Source organism: Microcaecilia unicolor, unplaced genomic scaffold, assembly GCF_901765095.1.
Source record: "Microcaecilia unicolor unplaced genomic scaffold, aMicUni1.1, whole genome shotgun sequence".
NCBI lineage: Eukaryota > Metazoa > Chordata > Amphibia > Gymnophiona > Siphonopidae > Microcaecilia > Microcaecilia unicolor.
Window position 1 is genome coordinate 103,547 of NW_021963126.1, and position 24,118 is coordinate 127,664.

The 24,118-nt window shown below is 41.3% G+C and overlaps 1 protein-coding gene across 3 annotated transcripts in view; it reads right to left on the minus strand.

The window, feature by feature from the left end:
- LOC115458971 (WD repeat, SAM and U-box domain-containing protein 1-like) overlaps positions 1 to 24,118 on the minus strand; it is a 62,804-nt gene that overhangs the window by 33,391 nt on the left and 5,295 nt on the right. Inside the window, exons 1-5 of one of the 3 annotated variants that reach the window (XM_030188832.1) lie at positions 17,943 to 17,982; positions 17,408 to 17,827; positions 13,706 to 13,890; positions 13,323 to 13,415; positions 5,996 to 6,089 (exon numbers count right to left, since the gene is read on the minus strand). In XM_030188832.1, the coding sequence (XP_030044692.1) occupies positions 5,996 to 6,089; positions 13,323 to 13,415; positions 13,706 to 13,890; positions 17,408 to 17,805 (770 nt within the window). In that variant the 5' untranslated portion in view covers positions 17,806 to 17,827; positions 17,943 to 17,982. Of the gene's footprint in view, positions 1 to 5,995; positions 6,090 to 13,322; positions 13,416 to 13,705; positions 13,891 to 17,407; positions 17,828 to 17,942; positions 17,983 to 24,118 lie in introns of those variants that run through there. The other 2 variants (XM_030188831.1, XM_030188833.1) reach the window with 2 other exon arrangements.

Consider the following 24,118-nt stretch of genomic DNA (forward strand, 5'->3'; position numbering starts at 1 on the left):
TGGTCAAAACCAGAAATATGGCTGAAAATTAAAGAACCATTCAGTCAAAACGAAAATGGATTATGGGCTGGTTTCAATGCCATAAACTAAAACTGAAATTCAGTCAGCCTCTATTTAAAACCAGAACTGAAGCTGCTAAAGACAGCAAAAAGAATACATGTGGACTCAACCCGCTGAATTCTGCTAAAGCAACATTGGGGGTGAAGCTATGGAGGGGGGTCCCTCCTTCATATACATTCTTAAGAAACGCTTCAGCTTCATAATTTTCTGCACCAAATTGTCATAGCTATAAACACAGAAAGTGAGGATAGTAAGGCAATAACCCATTAATTTGCTGATAATGGTACAATGTTACCAGCTCTTTACCCCATCTGCTCTCCCAAATGGTGAGTGGGATCACTGCTGGATCATTAGGTGCAAATAAATGTTTCTACTTTTCTATAAACAAAAAAACGAGCACAAAGGGCCTTTAAAAACAGAGGGAAAACAGTTCTTTCATTCAAAAAAACTTTTAATAGTAGAATTTGATTGGAGGAAGACCCGACACGGGCCGTGTTTAACCTGCGTATGGGGTCACACCAATGACTAAAAGGCTTCAACAGGGTGCGCGTGAGTCCTGCACTGCATGACATTCGGAGGAAAATTCTGGAAAACATCAGACGGTTTGTAATCAGTCTGTTGAAGCCTTTTAGTCATTGGTGTGACCCCTGACGCAGGTGCGGTAGCACCGAAACACAGCCCGTGTCGGGTCTTCCTCCAATCAAATTCTACTATTAAATGTTTTAATGAAAGAAAGAACTGTGTTCCCTCTGTTTTTAAAGGCCCTTTGTGCTCATTTTTTTGGTTGGACTTTTTCTGTACCTAATTCCCTCTCTTTGTTACATCATATCTACTTTTCTATAAAACATTTAGGGCCCTGTTTTTACCTAGAGACACCCATATATTCCTATAGGACACACTAAAAATGCTAGTGCACCTTAGTAAACAGGGCACTTCTTGCTTTGTTTACAAAATGAGACATTGTCTTTTGGGAAAATAAGGATAGCAAAAGCTAAATTTTAATGTAAAAGAAGAAATATTTTATTTAGAGCCCTGTTTACTAAGGTGTGCTAGCATTTTTAGCATGTGCTAAAAATTAGTATTCACTAAGTGTGTAAACACCCACAGGAATATTATGGGCATCTACACAGTTAGCACGAGCTAATGCTTGGCGTGCACTAAAAACGTTGGCGTGCCTCTAGCATGGCTTAGTAAACAGGGACCTTAGTGATTTGTTTTTGTACTCTTTTCTGTTATGGTAAGCATGATGTTCTGTTGCACTTAAAAAGTGTTAAAGATTTAAAAAAATAATTTAGCCTTTTTTGGGGGGATGAAAGTCTGCACTCAAAACTGTGCAAAAGAAGAGTAAGTATCTTATTGCTTTGACCTCTGAGGTGAGCCAAGGAATAGAATGGAAGCTGCAATCTTTTATACAGCTACCTTGGATCAACATGGCATATCTGAAGCTAAGTCTTGTTACATAAGCCTCGTTGGGATTAGGGTTTACAGATTTGTACCCTGGATCTATAAAATCTGTATACACAGTTTATCCTGTTTTTGAGGTTGAGAGGCTGCACTTATTTCTTTCCTACCCTATGCACCCATGCTCTTGTTTTCATATGCAGAGTGGTTCTGGGACCATAAATCTAAGTTCTTACAGGTTTGCACAAGTAAATGGTTCCTGCCTTCAAACTTCCCATCTATTAACTTGAATCTGAATCTTCAGAACTCATACTTTTACTCATGGTTCAAGTAGATGGTTTGGAATTGCAGAAAACTAAGCTAGATTAATGTTAGAAGATGTAGGTGTCAATCTGGACTATTTCAGGGTAGTATTACTCAAATTTCTTGTTAAAGACATAGCACTTACCCAATCCACTGGCTTTTCTTATATAAGTTTAAGAAACCTCATTCCTTCCTGCTTTACACAGTTAATGTTGCCATTTCCTCAATTATTCCTACCTAGAATCCAGTTTAATTTTCCCTGTCATGCCCCTCTATTAACTCAAAGCTTCTTGTTTCTATTCTTGTCTCTTATCCAATCGTCTTAACTAGACGGTTAGTATCCTGTGTGTTTCTGCACAGTGTTGTGTACATCTGGTTTATACTGTACAAACCATTATAACAGAGTAAGGGTGAACACTAATTAGTAGGTATTGCTTTATTTTGAAAAAGCACTGTTTATCTAAAGATCTATTAACTGGAAACTCAGTATTTGGAGGAAGGAATTATAGGGAAAAAACAAGGACCCCCAACAGTGATCCATTGTCTAGCAAAACCTACACTTTCTGAAAATTGGATGGCTTCACATGAAACCATTATTTAGGGAAATTCTCATCTGAAATTCTTTTATCTGAAAACTCAAATTATCTGGTATTGCCTGTATTTTACCCATTGCAGATAAACAAAGCTCTAGTGTACATTAATATGAAACTGGTTTAAATATAGAATGATGCATTTCTTCCTGTGATACATCTCCATAAGAACGGAATAGTGGCAGTAATGATTGGATTAATATTCTACATTTTATTCCTTGATCCTTTCAAAATAATGGATTTATATCTTTATAATGAGACATTTTGAATACATCAGTGTGGAAAAATGAAAAATGTTCAACTATATAATAGCTGAATATCTTCATTTTTCAAGAGGGAACTCATAAAAACTGGTTTCACTCATTACAAACCTTCCTATAAATGCAAATGATGTTGATTGGGTCCCTCCTTGACCTTTCACACCCTTCTTCATACATACACCAGAAGGTTTGGGGGGAGGGGGAAGGGTGCAGGGCGTTAGGGGTGTCAAATTTCAGATAGTGCTATGTAGCTCCTCAGCTTCAGGCTGCGGTGGACTGGAAACACTAAACAATGGGTCTTAACTGAGAAGCAATGCTCACTGAGGAGACACTGGCAGCTTTAGTGTGCTCCAAAAGCAACAGTAGGAATAACATTTGAGTAGATAACCCTTATACAAAATACACACTGGAGATATAAAAGAGGCATAAGGCAGTATTAAGCTAACTCCAATTAGCTTTAATAGGGAGTTTCCACCAGGAGAGTCAGATCTAATATTCAAACATTGGGAGGCTAATGGCCCAGGTAGGGTTTATTCCTGGGGGAAATTCTGCATGAAAAAATTGAAAGTTCTGCAAAATTGTTCACACTATTCACCGTTTTCTTGTGCAGAATTCCCCCATTATAAGGGCTGGCATCTCCTCCTAGGCATGAAATACCCGCCCCACCACCATAGCAGTTCTCTAAGCACATTCCTACAGACCTCCATCCCATTCCCATAGCGCACAGACCCTCATCCACCTTTTCTAGCCACCCCAACTCACTCCAACCACCTTTATTCCAGCCCCTCTCCCTGCATAAACACACATAAGTCACCTTTTTCCAGCCCCCCACATGCCTCATCCACTTTTTTTTCTTCACAGTCCCCCCTCCCCATGCTTCAGGCCCCTCACTCCATCTATTTTTCTAGCCCCCCCCCCCCAACTCAGTCCATCCATCTTTATTCCAGCCCCTTCCCTGTTCACACACCAGTCAGAACGTAAGATAGGCACCGGTTCTGCAAAAATTTATAAATTTTTGGTTGCTAGATATAGGGAATGCCTGTACTGGTCTCTAACAAGAGCATACTTCTTCCCGAGACAGGTTTTCCATGCTGGGTGTATCCCATCTCTGCAATGTGCGGGCCTGTGGGACACTGGAGAATACATTATCTCATGAACTTTGGACATGCCCAATTATACAGAATTACTGGCACCAAGTGCTTTCGTATATAAACATACTTTTCCCCTTGCCCCCTCCAGTTTTTTGTTAGGGTTGGAACAATATAGAGGCTCCCTGTCAAAGGGCCATCGATATGTTCTCTACAAAGCATGTGTGGTGGGTGTGAAGTGTATCTTACAGACATGGTGTGGGAGAGATGCTCCTAATCAGTAGCATTGGCATAATGCAATTCAACTGTTATTAACCTGGGAAGCCTGCTCTGCTTGTCTCACAGCAAAGCGGAAGAAATGGTTTTGGATGGTTTGGGAGCCTTTTATACAAAACCTCTCTCCTCGCGCATACAGCCTACTTCTTAATACTTTGCCTTTATAACTTATTGTGGAGGTCCACTTTTTGCTTCTCCATCTCTATTTAACCACTTTCGCTCACCGTTAGGTGGGAGGGGGGGATGGACTACAGGGACTTGGGGAAGAGTTAGGGGGAAATTGTTAAGGAGACTTTTTCTTTTCTTCATTTGTGAGTAGGGGAGAGTCGGAAGCGACAGAACTCTCCTGGTCTTGGTATAACTGATTGGCTATATCTGGTAGAGTTCTCTTAGGAGATGGGGGTTGTTATCGATTGTGTTATCTTGGGAATGTGCATAGTGTGGGAAGGTGGGAGGGGAAGATGGGGGAAAACTGAGGAAAACTTGACGACGGGCTGTACGGTATTATACTATAATTTCTTGTTTGTGTACTCTCACATTGTTTTTCTTGATAATTGCTGTTACTAACTTGTCATCAATAAAAAAGTATTCAAACAAATTTTTTGGTTGACAAGAAATCTCACAAATCTTCTGTAAAACACTTATCTTTAAATCTGTTCTTCATGAAAAAATTAGTTATTTGCAAATAAGCAAAGTAATAACACTGGGGTAAAGTCTACTCATATATCTGCATTGGCTACCAGTACACTATCAAGTCTTTTTCAAGATTCTCTGTTGAACCCACAAGTCTTACTATGTGGATATAACTCTCTACCTCAACCATCTTGTATACTCCTTCAAGATCGTTAAGATTACTAAATTCAAATCACCTATTATTGTCCAGCCCCAAGTCAGCTCATTATGAATCAATTCAACAATCTGCTTTTTATTTCCTGGCCCCAAAACTTTGGAACAACCTCCATTCAGATATTTGCGGGATCATTTAAGAAATTCAAAAGTCTTGAAAATCCACATTTTCCATAAGGCTTTTTGGGTTTTGTTGGTGTGCCCAACTAGATAGTATGTTTGCCTGTATTTGCACTCAGTGGAATGCTGTTCTTTTGCAGTGTGTGCGATTAAACATTCCCTTCACTCTCTGGATTTCCTTTCCGATTTTTGTGTGTTTATTGTAAAGCACCTTGATCTGCTTGCCGGACTATGCAGTATATCGAGCTCAAAATTAATTGTAAACCATAACGTCCCAAAGCCATCATCTTATCAAAAAGCTGACCCACTTGTACAGGCTCCTTCATTGCCCAAAATGGAATGGTCCTGGGGTTAGACTGGTGGGGGGGGTGGGGGAGTTGGGGGAATTGTGGATTAAAGACCAAAAGGATGTACTTAGATAACTGTAAATCTGGCTCCGAGTCCATACAATCTCAGATCTGAAGTACAAGGAATGTTGTAGATAACATAGCATCAGGAAGAGTTCTATAACGTGGCAATAAACACATCAAATGAGTTATACATCATACTACAGATGCTGGTGTGGGAAAGGGAGTACTTATTTCCACATGTGATGATCTTGAAGAGAGGTCTGGGCATATTGGAATGAATGTCCGCGAGGGCGGGGCACGGAAGGAAGGAGAGGTCTGCCCTGCTGCTGCGAAGGTGAAAGGAGGCGTTTAAGGTTAGTTCCGGGAGTGACGGAGGGTGGGTGGAAGGGGGCCGGCGACCTTGGGTGGGGGGCGGCCCGGGGGGCGGCCTTGTCCGGCTCTCAGCGGCCCTGCTTTCAAACAAAAATTTGCTAGGTCTTGCTTTCGGGGGAGGCCTTATATCTACTAATTCAGGAAAACCTCTACTAGGGCTTATTTTCGGGGGATGTCTTACTTTCGAGGAAACAGGGTATATATATAATATATATATCTTTTTTAAAAAATATGTAACTTGCAGTTTCTTTGTTGACCTTAAAGTCTATGGTTCTAAATACAGTAGAAAGACAACTATGCTACAAATTAAATGAAATAACATTCCTTACCCCGAGACTAAAACTTGTCCATCATATGAGAATGCACAAGAGAGAACTGGGGCAGAGTGTCCACTTAATGTGCATTTAAATTTCATTTCAAAACCTACCAAGAATGATTAAAGAGAAAAGTCAAATGAGGAAAAAAATACAAAACCACAAAGGCTACAATTACTCATAGAATAAGAACGTAAGAGTTGTCCTACTAGATCATAACGAAGGTCCATCTAGTCGTATCCCATTTCTAACACTGGCCAATTCAAGTATTGCCCAAAATTGGAATGGCCCTGGGGTTAAACTGGTAGAGTCCCATACTACACTACACTTGGCTATTGCTTACAAAGCTTATCTATAAAACACAGTGATTTTTAGCCCAAATCTAAATATTGTATAAGTGATATAGCAATACGTATACATATTTAAGAAAAGCCCCTTATGTGTTCACACTTTTTCAAACATTCTGCGTTGCACACCAAACTCTATCGAATAAGCTCTGTGGGTATAGAGACATCATGTGGCCAAAAGAAAAACTAGGTAAGCAATCAAAGCCCCACCAGAGACTTGAAGACTACAATGAGAAAGATAAACAAAGGAATGCCAATTGCTTTGTGCAATGTGTGTGGTATGATAGCCAGGTCCTGCTTTTTTGCACTACAAGCTGCCTAATTTCCACACTCTGGCGCTCATGCTGTATCTAGGAAGGAGAGAGACATGTGTGGTTGCACATGTGCTTATAAAGCATCTTCTGAACTTAAAAGCCACTGTTGCTGCAAGTTACTGAGAGCAGAGCCCATCTGCTAGTCTGGACTTGAGCACCAGCAATGATTTTTCTTCTCTGGCACACTTGACCAGATCTGAAGGCATACTAGCTAGGAAATATTACTATACAGAACTCAAAGGTCAGAAATATTTAGGGAAAAAAATGGATCTTGAGGGTAAAAAAAATATAAAATAAGGAAATCTTCCATGACTGGAGCAAAGGATCTCTTTCTCCATGACCCCAAGAACTAGCTGTGGTTCTTTCCCTTCAGAACAGAAACCACAAACTATTCAGGGACATCAAATACATGGATGTTATCAGAGAGAATACTGACAATGGTACTCAGCAACCAGAAACAATATCTGCTCATTAACTAAACATCAAAGCCCCTTTATTCTGTGAATTTACGTACTTTAAACATTTTTTTTCATTCTCTTTATAACTTTTACTAAAGTGCTTTAAGTTTTGCACGTACTGCATATTAAAAACAAAAATACGCTGTTTAAGTACAAAGTCTTTGAGGTAAATGCAGGGGTTATGCCCAGCATCTGCCGTGCATTTACCACACAGGGCAAAGAATTAGCATGTGGGCATAATGTTATATGCGGTGACAGATAGCACCTGCAATGCAATGCAGCCCCACTGAAAACTCCCAACTGGATCCCTCCCTGAATTGCCAAAGCCTGCTCCCAAAATCACAAACCTCACTCCAGGGCCGCCGAGAAGGGGGGGGGGGACAAATGTCCCTGGGCCCGGGCCTCCAAAGGGGGCCCGGCGACACCGCAGTCCGACCCGCCCTCCCTCCGTCGCTCCCAGCACTAACCTTAAATGCCTCCTTTCAGCACGTTCGCAGCAAGCAGCAGCAGGGCAGGCCACTCCTTCCTTCCGTGTCCCACCCTCGCCTGACGTAACGTCCGCGAGGGCGGGGCACGGAAGGAAGGAGAGGTCTGCCCTGCTGCTGCTTGCTGCAAACGTGCTGAAAGGAGGTGTTTAAGGTTAGTGCAGGGCCCGGCCCGGTAGCAGGTGGAGGGGGGGGCCGGCGACAATGACGACCTCGGGTGGTGGGGGGGGGGGCCCTGCCTCACTCCTGAACATAAGCACCTCCCTCACCACCCCCATCCAGGATTTACCCTGAGGTCACCACTGGTGATTTCAGTCAGCCTGAATAGGGATGGCCTCCTCTGCTCCTGCCCAGGACTGTGCCAGGATCCAAAATGGTGCCAGTGACCCATAGTGGCATTCTGGTGGTATTACTGCTATCTCATGTGGAAGAAAGCCTTTTACCAGTAACACCAAGAAACTACCAATATCATCATCAGTGACATTTTGGATCCTAGCAAAGTCCCAGGTAGAAGTGCAGTGCGCCACTCCCACCAGGGTCCACTGAAACCATCAATAGTTAACCCCAGTGTAAGTCCTTGGGGGGGGGGGGGGGGGGTGGAGGGGACTGGGGTAAATTCAGTTGCATTCTGAGGAAGAGTGAAATGTGCTGCTGTGGAACTTTTTTCACAGCAGTTGTGCTACTAGACAGCCAGTAGTACAGATGTCCATTCCACCTCCTCTTGAGATGGTGGTAAGTGTGGCTGTACTATCAGCAGTTGCAACACCTAGCACAGTACTGACCCACATGCTGTCACAGCTGACGCCTACCCATCCATAATACAAATAACAAAAGATGATATCCTTGCATAGTACTGATGTCATCAAAAATTAATATTAACAGGAGGAAAAAACCTCAAATTGTAAGGGAACACTCTATCGTTGATAGCATCAACATTAAGGAGGTCCCTTCACTTATCATGGGTAAAAAACCTCCTTTATTGTCTCAAAGAAATTTTCATTTTTATATTGGCTCATGCTCTACTTGAGACAACCCTCCATCTAGTTCTGTAAATATAGTACGGAATGATGCACTTATCTTATTAAATCTGCAGTCAGCTCAAGACCCACCACGGCCCGACTTTGGCCACAGTTTCAAATCCTTCCTCAGGGTCCGTGGTGTCTGACTGGCAAAATCTGTAAATAAAGTGCATCAAAATTACATCAGTTCACATTATTTCTCTAACTAGACTTCTAGCTCACGCTTATTAGTCCATCAAAAATGGCTCCGATTTATATATGCCGACGTCAGACGCCGACTTGATAAACCCCTCCTATCTCAGATGTTCGTCAAATGACGACATTTTATGGTTACGCGCTAATTCAAAAAAATTTATTCCATTCGATCTTGGTGTTCATACCAAATGGACATAATGTATGTAAACGAAAAATCCAACGTTGTTCTTGTCTCAACAAAAGAAGTTTCTTATCCCCTCCTCCAGTCTGCCACCTTAACTGTTGCAGTACAAAGCACCTTAAGCTCTCAAAAGAGTGTTCTTCCTTATTACAAAGAGCTGCTAAAGGTGCCGTTGTTTTGTTGATGTTAATATCACTTTTATGTTCAATCAACCTCGTAGAAAGTCTTCTGGACGTTTGTCCAATATAAAGTTTATTGCAACTACAAATTATGCAGTAGACCACCCAATCAGACAAGCATGAAGTACTTTGTTGCAAACTATATTTTTTCTTAGACTGGGTATCTGTTAATTCCTTAATTTCAAGCATGTCACACATATTACATCCTCCACATTTTTTGTGACCAACTTGACTTTCTTGACTATATATCGGTTGTCTTAATGCTGAAGGGGCCAAAATTTCTTTTAAATTGCGGCCCCTCCTATAAGCCAGTCTTAATGTACTATTCTCAAACTCAGGTAAAGTCTGGATAACATGCCAATGGGATCTAATCGCTGCAGCAACTTTATTCACCATAGTGGAATGGCGTAGCACACAGGTCATGACATCTTGTTCCCCTTCATCAATGATCTTTTTAGGCTCCAGAAGATAATCACAATTATTGTATTTAGCTCTTCTATAAGCTGATTGTATCACTTTTTTAGGATATCCTTTCTTTCAATCTACTACTTAAATCTTTTGCCTTACTTTTATACTCTGATAAATCTGAACATATACGCCTATAGCATAAAAATTGAGAAAAAGGTAAGCTGTCTTTCAATTTTTTAGAATGACAGCTGTCATAATATAATAAAGTGTTTCTGTTTCCTTTCGGAAAATGGTAGTGTAAAACCCTGTATCCACTTTATTAACCAAAACAATCTAAAAATGACACCATGTTTATCATATTGTATGGTGAATTTCAGAGCAGGATGACATTGATTCAAAAATATAACAAAATCCTCAAGTTCTTCTCGGGATCCCATCCATAGACAAAAAATATCGTCTATGAATCTTAACCAAAGCTTGATTTTGGCAAACCCTGGTGAGACATAGACATATCTTTCCTCAAAATCTGCAACAAACAGATTTGCTACCGAGGGTGCAAACCCATCGCAACCCCGGATACTTGCTTAAAGAGCCTTCCCTCAAACTGAAAAAAATTATTTTTTAAAGTTAATGAGGCTAATTCCAAAATGAAAGTAGTGGGTACCGTACAATCAGCCCTCTACTTTAATACCTACTCCTTCTAAAACAAGTAGCGCTTCATCTTGTGGAATAACAGTGTATAGACTAGTTACATCCATTGTTACCAAGAGCCAATCTTTATCAGGGTTTTGGATAGTCTGTAGATGTTTTAAAAAATCTGTGGTATCTTTTATATACGATTTAGATTGTTGCACAAAGGGACGCAGGAAAGTATCAACATATATAGATAACAGCTCAAGTACTGAATCATTGCTGGAAACTATAGGGCGACCTGGTGGATTATTAAGCCGCTTATGAATTTTTGGTAAAGTGTAGAAAACAGGGATACGTGGTGATTTTTTATTTAAAAATGCAAATTCTGAGTAATAAAACTACTGGCGTATCCTTTTCCTGTTATAGAAAAAATTCTTTCTTGTAGAGCAGGCGTAGGATCCTGTATCAGCTCTTCATAATCATGCTGATTTAATAGCTGCCTAAAAATTTCTTCTACATGTTATTCTGTCTTGAATCACAATCGAGCCACCTTTGTCTGCTTTCCTTATAACAATCTGATCGTTACCTCTCAAAGATTTGATTGCTAATTTTTCTTCTGGGGTGCAATTAGAAGATTTTCTCTGTAGGCTACTTTCTATTTTTTCTAATTCTTTAAGGATTAGTTGTTTAAAAATAGTCACAGCAGGTTCTGGTGGAGTGGGGGGAATCCATTTCGATTTCAATTTAACCCTCGAGACATCTTTTCTAAAAGATTTAATGTGTATCGATCGTATAAATCTTTCAAGATCTATTCTATTCTGAAATGGATCATAGGATACCATGGGTACATAAGATAATCCTTTCGCAAGTACGTTATATTCCACTGCTGACACAGGGTATTTCGATAAATTAATTACCTTTGAATCTTCCTTTATTGTGACCGAGTTACTGGTCGGTCGGACCTGTCTGGTCCATAATTCCGATCTTGTCTGGATCCTCGTCTCGAGGCCCTGCCTCTGCCTCGACCTCGTTTCCCTCTGCCTTGTTCTAAAAAACGATTATCACTTCCCAAACTGGTGGAATCAGAGTCTAAACCATCGCTTCCTCCTTCAAAAGCAGGTTTCTGTTCGCTGTTATCTTTATAAAGCCAAGGATATACTGATTTATTTTCATAATCTTTTTCATCCCGACGGAACTTTTTTACTTTCATTTGCTGGATATCATATCTCAAACGATCCATCTTGTGTTTAATATCATCTTGTTGTTTATTAAACATTTCTAGAGATTCTTTTTGTTTCAAGAGAACTTCTGTTACCTCTATATCCTTTTTAATTTGTGTCATTGTTTCTCGCGTTTTATCAATAATTAACACCATTAAATCCAGGGCACATTTATTCAATATTCCTGCCCAATTTTGTAAAAACTGTTTGTCTTCAAGGAATAATTTAGGTTCTTTAGAGATACGCAAACCTCTAGGGATTAATTCTTTCTTACAATATTCTATCATAGTAGCATTATGCAATTCGGCTTTAATAAGACAACATGATAAATTCTGATACAAATTCCATGATGCTGAAGGTGAGGTGTTATCATCCAATTGTAATAAGGATAAGCCTTATAAGGAACCTTCTACATGTTCAGGGGAGAAATTAAAAGAAATTTAAAAGAAATTTTGGCCCCTTCAGCATTAAGACAACCGATATATAGTCAAGAAAGTCAAGTTGGTCACAAAAAATGTGGAGGATGTAATATGTGTGACATTATGCTTGAAATTAAGGAATTCACAGATACCCAGTCTAAGAAAAAATATAGTTTGCAACAAAGTACTTCATGCTTGTCTGATTGGGTGGTCTACTGCATAATTTGTAGTTGCAATAAACTTTATATTGGACAAACGTCCAGAAGACTTTCTACAAGGTTGATTGAACATAAAAGTGATATTAACATCAACAAAACAACGGCACCTTTAGCAGCTCTTTGTAATAAGGAAGAACACTCTTTTGAGAGCTTAAGGTGCTTTGTACTGCAACAGTTAAGGTGGCAGACTGGAGGAGGGGATAAGAAACTTCTTTTGTTGAGACAAGAACAACGTTGGATTTTTCGTTTACATACATTATGTCCATTTGGTATGAACACCAAGATCGAATGGAATAAATTTTTTTGAATTAGCGCGTAACCATAAAATGTCGTCATTTGACGAACATCTGAGATAGGAGGGGTTTATCAAGTCGGCGTCTGACGTCGGCATATATAAATCGGAGCCATTTTTGATGGACTAATAAGCGTGAGCTAGCTGTGAAGAAAGCACTATGTAAGTTAAACCGATTTTGAGTTTGAATCTGTGAAGTCTAGTTAGAGAAATAATGTGAACTGATGTAATTTTGATGCACTTTATTTACAGATTTTGCCAGTCAGACACCACGGACCCTGAGGAAGGATTTGAAACTGTGGCCAAAGTCGGGCCGTGGTGGGTCTTGAGCTGACTGCAGATTTAATAAGATAAGTGCATCATTCCGTACTATATTTACAGAACTAGATGGAGGGTTGTCTCAAGTAGAGCATGAGCCAATATAAAAATGAAAATTTCTTTGAGACAATAAAGGAGGTTTTTTACCCATGATAAGTGAAGGGACCTCCTTAATGTTGATGCTATCAACGATAGAGTGTTCCCTTACAATTTGAGGTTTTTTCCTCCTGTTAATATTAATTTTTGATGACATCAGTACTATGCAAGGATATCATCTTTTGTTATTTGTATTATGAACTTTATGCAGATATCCATTAAAGCTCTTTTCGAGGTTTAGATTGGTCTACCCATCCATATCATGCCCAGCTCCTATCCACTCCCATTTTAAGCAGCTAACACTTTTTTTTTTTTTTTTTTTTTTTTAAGCACCATGCTGGCTGCTTTTCAAGCCTTGGCTGGTATCAGCACGGCCCCATAGTAATGTATACCATGCAGCAAAAGCCCATGTTCACTGCTTAATGCAGCTTAGTAAATGGGCCCCATAGTCTCCAATTATAGTAAGGAATTTGGCAATTTCTTCCACTTTCCACAGAAAAATCCCTCAGATTTCAAGCAGATATTTCAGGACAATCATCATTTTTTTAATGCAAACATACCTGTGATAACATTTAATGACAGAACCCATAACTTGACTTGGTTGTCCTGACCACAAGATGCAAGTCGAAAAGATTTTGAACCATGTTCTCCATCTGATCAAAAAAAATCAAGACATTTTGAAATAGCAAACAGTTTTAATGAGAATGAAATCTGTAAAATAGTAATTCATTAGCTTATTCATAAAAGGACTCATTTATTTCTTGACACACATACACACACAAATTCCTTAAAGACCCAATTCAGACAAAGGTCAGGAGGATGTAGTACAAGCGCATAAAGCCTAAACCAGCCAGATTGCCTATTATTGATTTTAGATGCACTGCCTGATATTTTGCCTGGATAAGGTCTTTAGGCAATACCCTTAAATGTGAAGGCAACCAACCAGTAATTGGCTGTGAAGAAAAGTCACAGCTGGTGACTCCAAGATCATGTGCTTTCTCAGCATATAAACATCTCATATTATTATCCCACACTGTCAAGTCTCCACCTGATGATCCAGTGACAAAAATATTTCCATCAGAAGAAAATGAACAGGCCACCAGAGAACCATCCTTAACGGAACCAGATCTAGGATACAAGCAACAGAATAAAACAAAGCTTTAGAAATGTAATACTTTCAAAACATTTCAAATTAACAATACAAAATCCTGAACAAGTCCCAGGACAATAACATCAACAGAAAGGTGGCCAACTTGAGAAGCAAATGCCAGCTAAGGAGAACTGAGTGACACCACTTCAGAAAGGAATCCTCTGTGGCCAGATCTGATGATATTACAATAACTGTGTTCAACCGTGTTGGCTAGCTTAAGGACAAACTCATGCCAGATTCAGGAAAGAATCATGATCTATATCTATTATAATCAAGGTCTATTTTTTTATTGTTGGAATCTGCTTTGAACCATATTTTGGGAGTTGGCGGAATACAAGTACTACATCATATCATACTAAAATGAGGAAGACAGAAAAAATGAAGAGGTAAAGGGTCAAGTTTCACCAGATTTTAATGCCCCTTAGACATGTTGAAAATTACTACTCAATTTTCCTCCTTTTAAATTAGTTTTAACAGAAATCAGTATTCTTTCTACTCTTTGATATAGCCAACTATTCCTGAAACTTCTATTAGTTGTGGTTGGTTTGAATTGTAAGTAAAATTTGTTAATGACGACGAGAGTTCATTACACTGATATACGTTATGAAAGCAGGTATCTTATTAGTTGTTACAAACTAGTTAAAATCATAGCATAGTAACTAATGGCACAAAGAGATCATCGAATCCATCTAGTTAAATAAGAATGAAGACCACCTAGTAGGGGCTGGAAACCCAAAGATACAAGAGAAAGCCACTGGAACCAAAAATAAACAGAGAGGTGTATTTTCGAGCTTATAAAAGCTTAAGACCCTTATTCACTAAAGCACGATAATCCAAAGAAATTAACACAAATCAGGTTGAAGTTAACATAGATTAACAGGTGCATATTCATGCTTTAGTGAACAAGTACCTTAAAATCAAAAATAATCTTATTTTAGAATTAGATATATAGTTATAGTTGGTTAGGTTGAAATTAAAGTTGGGGTCCAAGTATCATAGAGATAATAAATTCACACACACACCAGGTTTAGAATCAGTTCAGATCCATGTTACAAACACATGGCTATGTAATAGTTCAAAATCATCACTGGATCTCTTCTGCTCATGCACAAGTGAGCAACATTCTCAAAGGGCTCTTTCTGGGGAATGATCACAAACCCTATGTAGCCATTCAGATGAGAAAATTCACTAGGAGGGAGATGGTGTCACAATGGACTGTTTGATTGCCTGAAGTTTACAGGTGTTTTAGACACAGATGTCCAACAACTTTTCCCCTCTATATAGATGTGCTTTAGCGTAGTGATTATGTTAAAGATTCTTCAGCCAGAATGTTGCTTCAGTAATTCTTTCATCAAGGGCTCCTTTTACTAAGAGGCGGTAAGCCCAACGCGGGCTTACCACTCGCTATACAGGAAGTACCGCCAGGCTACCACAACAGCCCAGCGGTACTTCCCACTCCCAGCGAGCCGTCATTTCCGGCGCTACAAAAATGTATTTATTTTTGTAGCGTCAGAGTGTACTCGGCGGTAATCGGCCAGTATCGGGAACTGCCTGGTTACCGCCGGGTTAACATGGGAACCTTTACCGCCACTTCAATGGGTGGCGGTAAGGGCTCCTTTCCCCCCCCCCCCCCTCCGAAATGGGCACATGGCAAGTGCTTTACTTGCCGCACGGCTATTTCCTGCAGGAAGGCGAGACTTCCCTTTTACCAGCTGTGGAAAAAGGGGGCCTCAGCATGCGTGTAAAACACACACCGATGCCAGCACCAGCCCCCTTTTGCTGCAGCTTGGTAAAAAGGGCCCTAAGGGAATTATATAAAGAGACCACAGTTTCCAAAATTGCAAGTTATTCTACTGGCATACTGAAAACCTACAACATAAAGACTTCAGTTGTGGATTTTTATTGTAGCTGCATATTTTTTAAAAAGGAACTTTTTAAAGGAAATGCTAGTTCTGTGAACTAAAGCACATGAAACCTTAACACAGGTGAAGCAATTATAAAACAAATATTTCTTATTTATTCCATTTCCTATTATCAATATTTTTTTTCTTTCCATTTTCTATTAGTGATACTGTGCTTAGCAGGCGTACTTAAGATCACTGCATTTGCCGTACTAAGATGCCATTGCTATTCATTCAATAGGGAAACTAGCCCTGATTTTAGAAACCCTATTTGTGATATACATGTGTAAAAATCAGAGCATACAAATGTAAAAGCTGATTTTTACACGTGAATATCATGTCTACATTTTGGTGGGAAGGGAGCATGGTGGAAACATGTTCTGGGCAGGGCTAGGGAAGAACAGAATAGGGATATAGGGAATACATGTGTATGTCACAACACAAAAGTCAGGAATTACACCAGCTCTTTCCCATAAGTGTAGGCAAAACGCTAGTAAGGTGCGGTAACAGCCCCATTCAGATCTTTTCCCCCGAGCAAAGTCTCACTCACAGCAGACTCCCTGGCATCAGATCTCTCCACCACCACAGCCAATCCCCCCATCTGATCTTTACCCTCGGAACACAGCTGCTTATCTCCTTTTGAACCCACTCCTCCTGCCAGCAGTTCTGAACCCTCCCCCCAACCCCTAGGGCCTATCCAAAGGGGATCCCTCTGCTCCTGCCCCATATGGCCCCAAGATGATGCCCATGCCCCCTTGCAGTCATCTCAGGATACTTCCACTAGGGGGGGGGGGGTCAACCTTCCAAATAAGGGCAAAAAGGGCTTACAGAGTGCGCCATGTTTTCATTTGTTGGTTTGAAAATGATACAGCCAGGTTCTAGTCACAGTTGTAGGCTACGTGGAGGCATATAACTTTGTAAGTCTGAGTGCTTTGAAAATGAGCCCCAAAGTCTACCAACCATATGGCATTCTTAATTTATTTTTTTTATTTTTTAATGTATTTGTTTCTTCAATCTGTTCATACCATAGCAACTGACGTACTGTGACTAGTTCTGCTTTGTTATTTATTTTATGGAGTTCCTATTAGATAGGTTTGGTTTTATGTTTATTTTATGTTTGTAAACCATTTCAATTTGCATGCAGAAGAAGCAGTATAGCAATCCTAATAAATGATAAACGATCTGCCTCTACCATCCAGATGCCCTCTACCCTACCTTTCTTCCCCTCACTCATTGAGTTGAGTAGCTCGGGAACTCCATCCCAACCAGGTTAACGGTGTCTCTATAATTTAATTTTAAAAATGTATCATCTTTTTTACTGGACTATCAATTCATTTTTTGATTAGCTTCGAAGTCAATACCTTCTTCTGATCTGATCATTTCTGATCTGAAGGTGGTATTGCCTTTGAAAGCTGATCAAAAAATGCATTGTTAGTCCAATAAAAATATATCATCTTCTTTTCTTTTATTTCTACTTATTACCTTTAAAAGTGGACTAATACAGCTATCACACCATTTTATCTACAAAATGTAAAATACACAATACATTTATACTGGGTTTTTTTTTTTAATTTAAAACAAACAAAAAACTCACCTATAAAATTTCAGTGAGTTGACATGCCACAAAACTAAAGTACCATCAGCTGCACCTGAAGCCAAATATGCAGATTCTGGGGAAAATTTGCACACTCTTACAGGGCTGCCACTAGGCTGTTCCAGCACTGCTAATTTCTGTCCATTCTGTGTATTCCATAATATTGTGGTTCCATCTGTTGAACATGAAGCTAAAAGTTTTCCTGATGAAGAGAAGCAGCAGCAATGGACTGCATACGTATGACCTTTTAATGGTGAATATGGAAGCTCTGCAAAGTTACTTAATGAATATATGCGAACCATTTTGTCCATTGAGCAGGATGCCAAATAAGATGAAGAGAAGGCACAACAGTTGACATCATCACTGTGATCTGCTAAAGTATGAATGAGTGTGACCATGGTGCTATGAACAAGAAACAACCTGTAATTAAAACATCCAAGTGAACATGTTAAAAACATTTCACAACATATAAGACATTTCAATTAATCAGGCACGTTGGCCAAGGAAATGCAATTATATAATAGTAGATACTAACACTTTTTATTCTTTCCAACCCAACATATGTTGGAAAGAAATTATAAATAAGGGATTGAGAATGTCTGTCTGTCTTTCTCTCTCTCCATCCGTCTGGGAACAACATAATGTCTCTGAAACATAACAAAACAAGAACAAATTTGGAATGGGGGAAAAACCTGTTAAAAAAAACAAAACAAAACACCTTGAGGCTCATTTTCAAAGCACATAGACTTACAAAGTTATATAGGTTACTATAGGGCTCATTTTCAAAGCACTATGGAACTTTGTAAGTGTAAGTGCTTTGAAAATACACCTCTACGTAACTTTGTAAGACCATGTGCACACACACACAAACTGTAACATTTGAGGCAGCCTTTCTGCAAAGAAGCAAACTGGATCCGGACCTTCAGCTGACTTGGGCAGGTCTATGTGCAAGCTGTTGTGCTTCTATTGCAGTGCTTTGAAAAAAGCTATATCTTGTCTACCTTTTAAGTTGAGTGTTAAGGAGAAATTAAGGGATATGGGTGACTCAACTTCCCCCATGTGGGCCCACTGTCTGGTTCATGGTTGCTACAAGCTGAACCACCTTTACTGACTACAATTTCCAGCCTCTTGTCCAAACAGATTCGGATTTGTGAGGATAATTCCTGCATATCACCCTTCATCAGGAAGTAAGGATGGGTGCACCATCTTTTCAGCTAGCATCACCTTGATCTCGAACTTGGTTCGTTTGGTCAGCAGTTTATTTGGTGTCTTTCAGCTTACCAGTTTTATCTGGCCACAGCACAAAGAACGATCCACTTTCATTCTTCTTAGCCATAGCTTTAGACACATCTTAATATCATTATTTTATTGTGGTAAAAAAGGTCAGTAGCATATAGGAATTCAGCACATCCTCTCTCTAGAAGCACATCACATGTCCCCCACCTTCCCACTCTCCCCAAAACCAGAGCTTAAGGACTTTAAAGATGGTCTCATGAAAATCAACTCAAACTATTTCCAGTATCCAATATAAGATGCTGGCTATCCACACCAGAACTACATGAAGAGTGGTTACTCTCTACTAGAATAAACTTCCACTGAACCTATGCAACAGATGTGCACATCTCAGCTTCTGTAAGAAAAAAAAAATTGCAATTTACAGATTGTAATAGTTGAACAATGTCTGTTTTAATGTAATTCTGATTTTTTTTCAGCAACTTCGTAAACTGAAAGGAGCCCAGAAGACTGTTGTGCTACAGGTAATAAGATTCTCTTCATGCCATTCTATTATTTCATAAGAATATCACTAGGCTCTCAATATGGTACCTTGCAAACAACAGATGCTCAAACACATGATTTCAATATGTTTTTGTTGTTCAATATCTATTCATCAGTCCTTGTCTTATTTATAGTAATCAGGACCATCAGATAAGGTCACCTCTGATGGTCCGGTTACTATAAATAAGACAGGGATTGATGAATAGACATTGAACAACAGAAACTTACATTGAATTCTATTATTTCATTTCAGCATTTGTACCCCACATTTTCCAACCTAGTGGTAAGTTCAATATGGCTTACAATTAACTTAGGTAGACAAATATCAAGTTGTGAGGGTCATTGCAAACCTGGTTCAATTACGTCTGTGATCGTGTGGTGGCCGGAATCTCTTTGGCTATGTGATTTCATCGGAGACTAAACATCTCAGAAATCTCAGGCAGGCCTCAGGAATAGTGGGAAGAACTAACGGAAGGAAAGTTATCGGGTAAGACCTAATTTCTCCTTCTATTACATAGCTTCCCGCTATTCCAGAACTTGAGGGATGTTTAAAAGCTATCCCTAGAGTGGGTGGGATCCTGGCACTGCTACCCTGAGGACCAAAGCCCCCAAACTGGCTTGAGAGCGCAATGTGCACCCTGTAGTACTTGGCAAAAAGTATGCAGCATTGATCACGTTACCAACTTGCAAATATCCACTGTGGACTGTAAGGTAGTCTCTGCCCAGCACGTCACAGTATGCCTCATAGAATGAGCCTGCAAGGCCTCATAAGCCTGCTTCCCCGCAAGCAAATAAGCTGACACGATAGCCTCCTTCGGCCAACTAACAACTGTAGGCTTGGATCCCATGAAGCCAAGCCTCTGGTCATCAAAAAACACAAACAGTCCGTCCGATTTGCAAACTCATTCATGACTTCGTTGTTAAACTGTACAGCACTGCGTAACCCTAGCAGCACTCTAGAAATGTTAAGTTGTATTAGTAGACTTCCAAATATCTAATGAGGACTCTAATGAGGACACACATCGAAAGCTTCAAGGAAGAATACTAAGCCTCTTTGTCCTCTCTGAGAAAGGATGAAAGCGCCACAGATGGGTTGGTTGAGATGAAATGCTGATACCACCTTCGGAACAAAGAAAGGAGACATGCACAGGGAGACCCCCACCTCCGAAAAGCGGAGAAAGGAATCCAGACGAGAGACTGAAGCTCCAAAACTCTACATGCCGATGCAACTGCCACCAAGAAAGCGGTCTTTAGCATACAATCTTTCAAGAAAGCCTTCCAGAGTGGCTCAAAAGGAGGCTTCTAAAGAGCCCAAAGGACTAAATTAAGGTTCCACTCTGGACATGGCATCCAAAGGGAGGCTGCAAGCATCAAACGCTATCCAGGTGTGCAGCAAGAGACGTCTTCTGTAGTCGGCCTCTGAAACAGGTCAAAGCTGCAACGTGAACTTTTAGAGAACCCAAACGCCAATCTGTTCTGAAGGCCTGCTTGGAGATACGCTCGGATGTGCGTAATCTCAGCAGAGAAGGGCAAAAAGATCACGCTCAGAACATAAGCCCTCAAATGTCCTCCACCCCTTGCATACACCATGGATGTAGAGCATTTCCAAGCCTGAAGTAAAATAGCAATGAGTGAATCAGACTAACCTTTTCGTCTCAACCAAGCTTTTTCAATGGCCAAGATGTAAGACCAAAGGGGCACGGACCCTCCATGAGAGCCGAACCTTACTTCAGTAGGCCGTGTACCTGTGGAAGACATGAGAACATAAGATCCCCGACTAGCAGTCGAATCAGGTCCACAAGCTATGGCCTCCGTGACTACGAGAATTAATTTGATCATTTTCAACACATGGCCTACTATGGGCCACGAAGGGAAGACATACAGTAGATGTGTCTCTGGCCAGGGCTGCAGTACAGCCTCGATCCCCATCAAGCCTGGTTCTTTCCAATGGCTGAAGAACTTGGGCACTTTGACATTCCTTTTTGCCACCATCAAGTCCAGAAGCACAGAACCCCATCAGTCCACTATTAGCTAAAACCCTGGCTGGATAGTTTCTATTCTCCCATGTCCATGGAGTGTCTGCTGAGAAAGTTCACCTCCACATTCAAAGACCCAGTGATGTGAGCTGCTGATAAGCAGAGAAGATTTTTCTTCATCCAACTCATGAGGGAGGCTGCACATGACTACAGGTCCCACCTTGCTTGTTGATATAAGCCACCACCATCACACTGTCGGAAAAAACATGGACCGAGGCCCCCCCGCCAGAAAGGAAACAAAGTCACGTAAGGCATTCCGCACTATCCTGAGCTCCAAGTGATTTATCAACCACGAGACTCCTGTTCCATCCAGATGACCTGTGTCAGATGGACCTTGTAATGAGTTTCCCAACCAGACTTACTGGCGCTGTTGTCACTACCTCCCATTGTGTTACCAGAAAAGGAGCTCAGACCGTTAAACTCCTGGGCAACAACCACCATTGCATACTCCATCTGGCAACCAGTATCCAAGGAAGATGAAGGTCATACTTGTATGACACCGGAGACCAGCGGCTGAGAAGAGACTCCTGTAAAGGCCACATATGAGCCTTTGCCCATGGCACCACTTCCATTGCCGCTGTCACTGACCTCAGAATCTGGACATAGTCCCAGACCCTGGGCCTGCCTTGACTGAGAAGACATCTGTTGAACCAGCTTCGACTGCCTGTATTCCGTGAGGAAGATCCTCTCCCTTGCTCTTGTCGAATACAATGCCCAGATACTCTCGCATCTACAATGGGGTTAGTCTGCCCAGATACTCCCGCATCTGCAATGGGGTTAGTCTGCTTTTCTCAACATTGATCACCCAACCTGACGACTGCAGAAGACGGACAACTTTGTCCATTGCCACCATGCTGTCCGAATAGGATGACGCACGAATGAGCCAGTCAATGATATATGGGTGAACTCCGATTCCTTGGTGCTGAAAGAAGGCCGCCGCCACCACCACCATGTAAATGTTCTTGGTGCTATGGCAAGATCGAAGGGCAAAGCCCTGATCTGGAAGTGACGACCCAGCACCACAAAACGTAGAAATCTCTGTCGTGGCAATATGGGTATATGCAAGTACGCCTCCTTGAGATCAAGGGTGATGAGAAATTCTGCTTGAACCAACACAATAACTGATCTTAGTGTTTCCACGAGAAAGCAGGGCGCTCGGAAGCAGAGGTTTAGACCTTTTAGATCTAAGACCAGATGAAAGGTGCCTTTCTTCGGACAATGAAGTAGAAAGGGTGTCACGAAACGCCTAGCACCCGCCTGGAGTTAACCCTGCAACAACCTGGAGGGACTGCCCTCAGCACTGCTCAGGTCCGCCTGCAGCTGGGCATGTGCTCTACACTAGCACCCTCCACCCCACCGACTGGGTCCCACTTGCCTCTGGGCGAGTCTCCCACTCTCAAGTTATTACCCGGTGATTTCTAGGTTGCTGGGACCACACTCTCAGGGGTCCCAAAGTTCCTAGAAAGCACCCATTCACCCAACCCACAAACTACCAGGATTCTTAGTCAGTCCGGGACAACAGAGTTAATAAACTAACAAGGTTTGTCACAAAATTAGAACAGTGAAACAGAGAACAGATGGAAAAGTAACAGGCAATAACGGGTAACTGAATAAGGATCAATATTAAAACTGTCTAAACACTTTGTCACTACCTGGATAGTGCCTGAGAAGCTTCAGGAAATTAAACTGCTGACAAGCCAGGATCTCACAACAGAGATGTTTTACCTCCGTGCTCCCATACAGAATTGCCAACGTTCCACGACAGCCAAAGACCTAATGTGAGCCATAACATGTCAAATATCATCTGCCAAGTAGGCCAACCCTGCTTCCAGCTGGGCATTATGGTGCTTATCTTGTGCTGCAGACTGCCAATACCAATTCAAGCATGCTCTAGCCACGAATGAGCTGCACACTGTCACTTGAAGGCCCAAAAGAGGCCACTTCAAAGGCTTGTTTCAGCGAGCCTTCTAGCTTCCTATCCTGTAGTTCATTTAGAGCAATGCTCGCGTCCAGCAGCAATGTGCTCTTCTTAGTCACCAGCATAACAAGGGAGTCCACCCTGGGAAGCTGCAATTTCTCTTTCTCCTCTGGAACCAATGCATAGAGGAGAGCTATGGCTCTTCCCACTCTCAGCCCCACGTCCTGCTGTAATCAGATCTTGAATGACTGGATGCATCAGGATGTTTCTTCAATAATAACGAGGCCACATCAGATAAGGAGGTAGAATCAGTGATAAAACTCCAGGAGTGGACAGATGAGGCTAAACGAAATCTCTTAAGAGCCAGAGGGGTAGTGGGGTAAGAAACTGAAGCACCCTGCAGCAACCCTGACTGTCCCTGCTTTAGTAAATAGGTCTGGTTTAAGAGCAATATAAACTTTAAAGAAAACAAAGATCCCAATGCAGCTGAATGCTCTTTTGGGCCCCAAGGCTGTAAAATGGCGGTTGTGCTCCACGCATAATCAGATAAGAGGCTGCTCCTCACTGCCTTTCAGCCCCCCCAAAATGGTGCCCATTCTCATGTTCTCCTGCATCAAACTGCGCACCGGCCCTGCCAGCGAGCCCGAAGTTCCTAGCATACTAGGATGCTGTGCCAAACCCAGACTTGCTACCACTGACTGTTTCCCCTATGTCCCGTGGGATTCCTGGCTTGCATGCTCTGTAATGCCCAATACCCAGGGTTACTAGCATTGCGGTTATCCCGCAGCATTGAGTGAGGTTTTTGGGGGGTTTTTTAGTAGCCAAGGGAAGTTTCCAATGGTCGCAGGTTGTGACTTTTGATGAGGTCATCAGAAGCAGGGAGGGAGGAGCTATCGCCGTTCTTCACATGGCTCCAAGGGGGACGCCCCGCGCCTCACAATGATTTGCTTGCAAAAAGGGGACCCCCCTGCTCCCCACAGG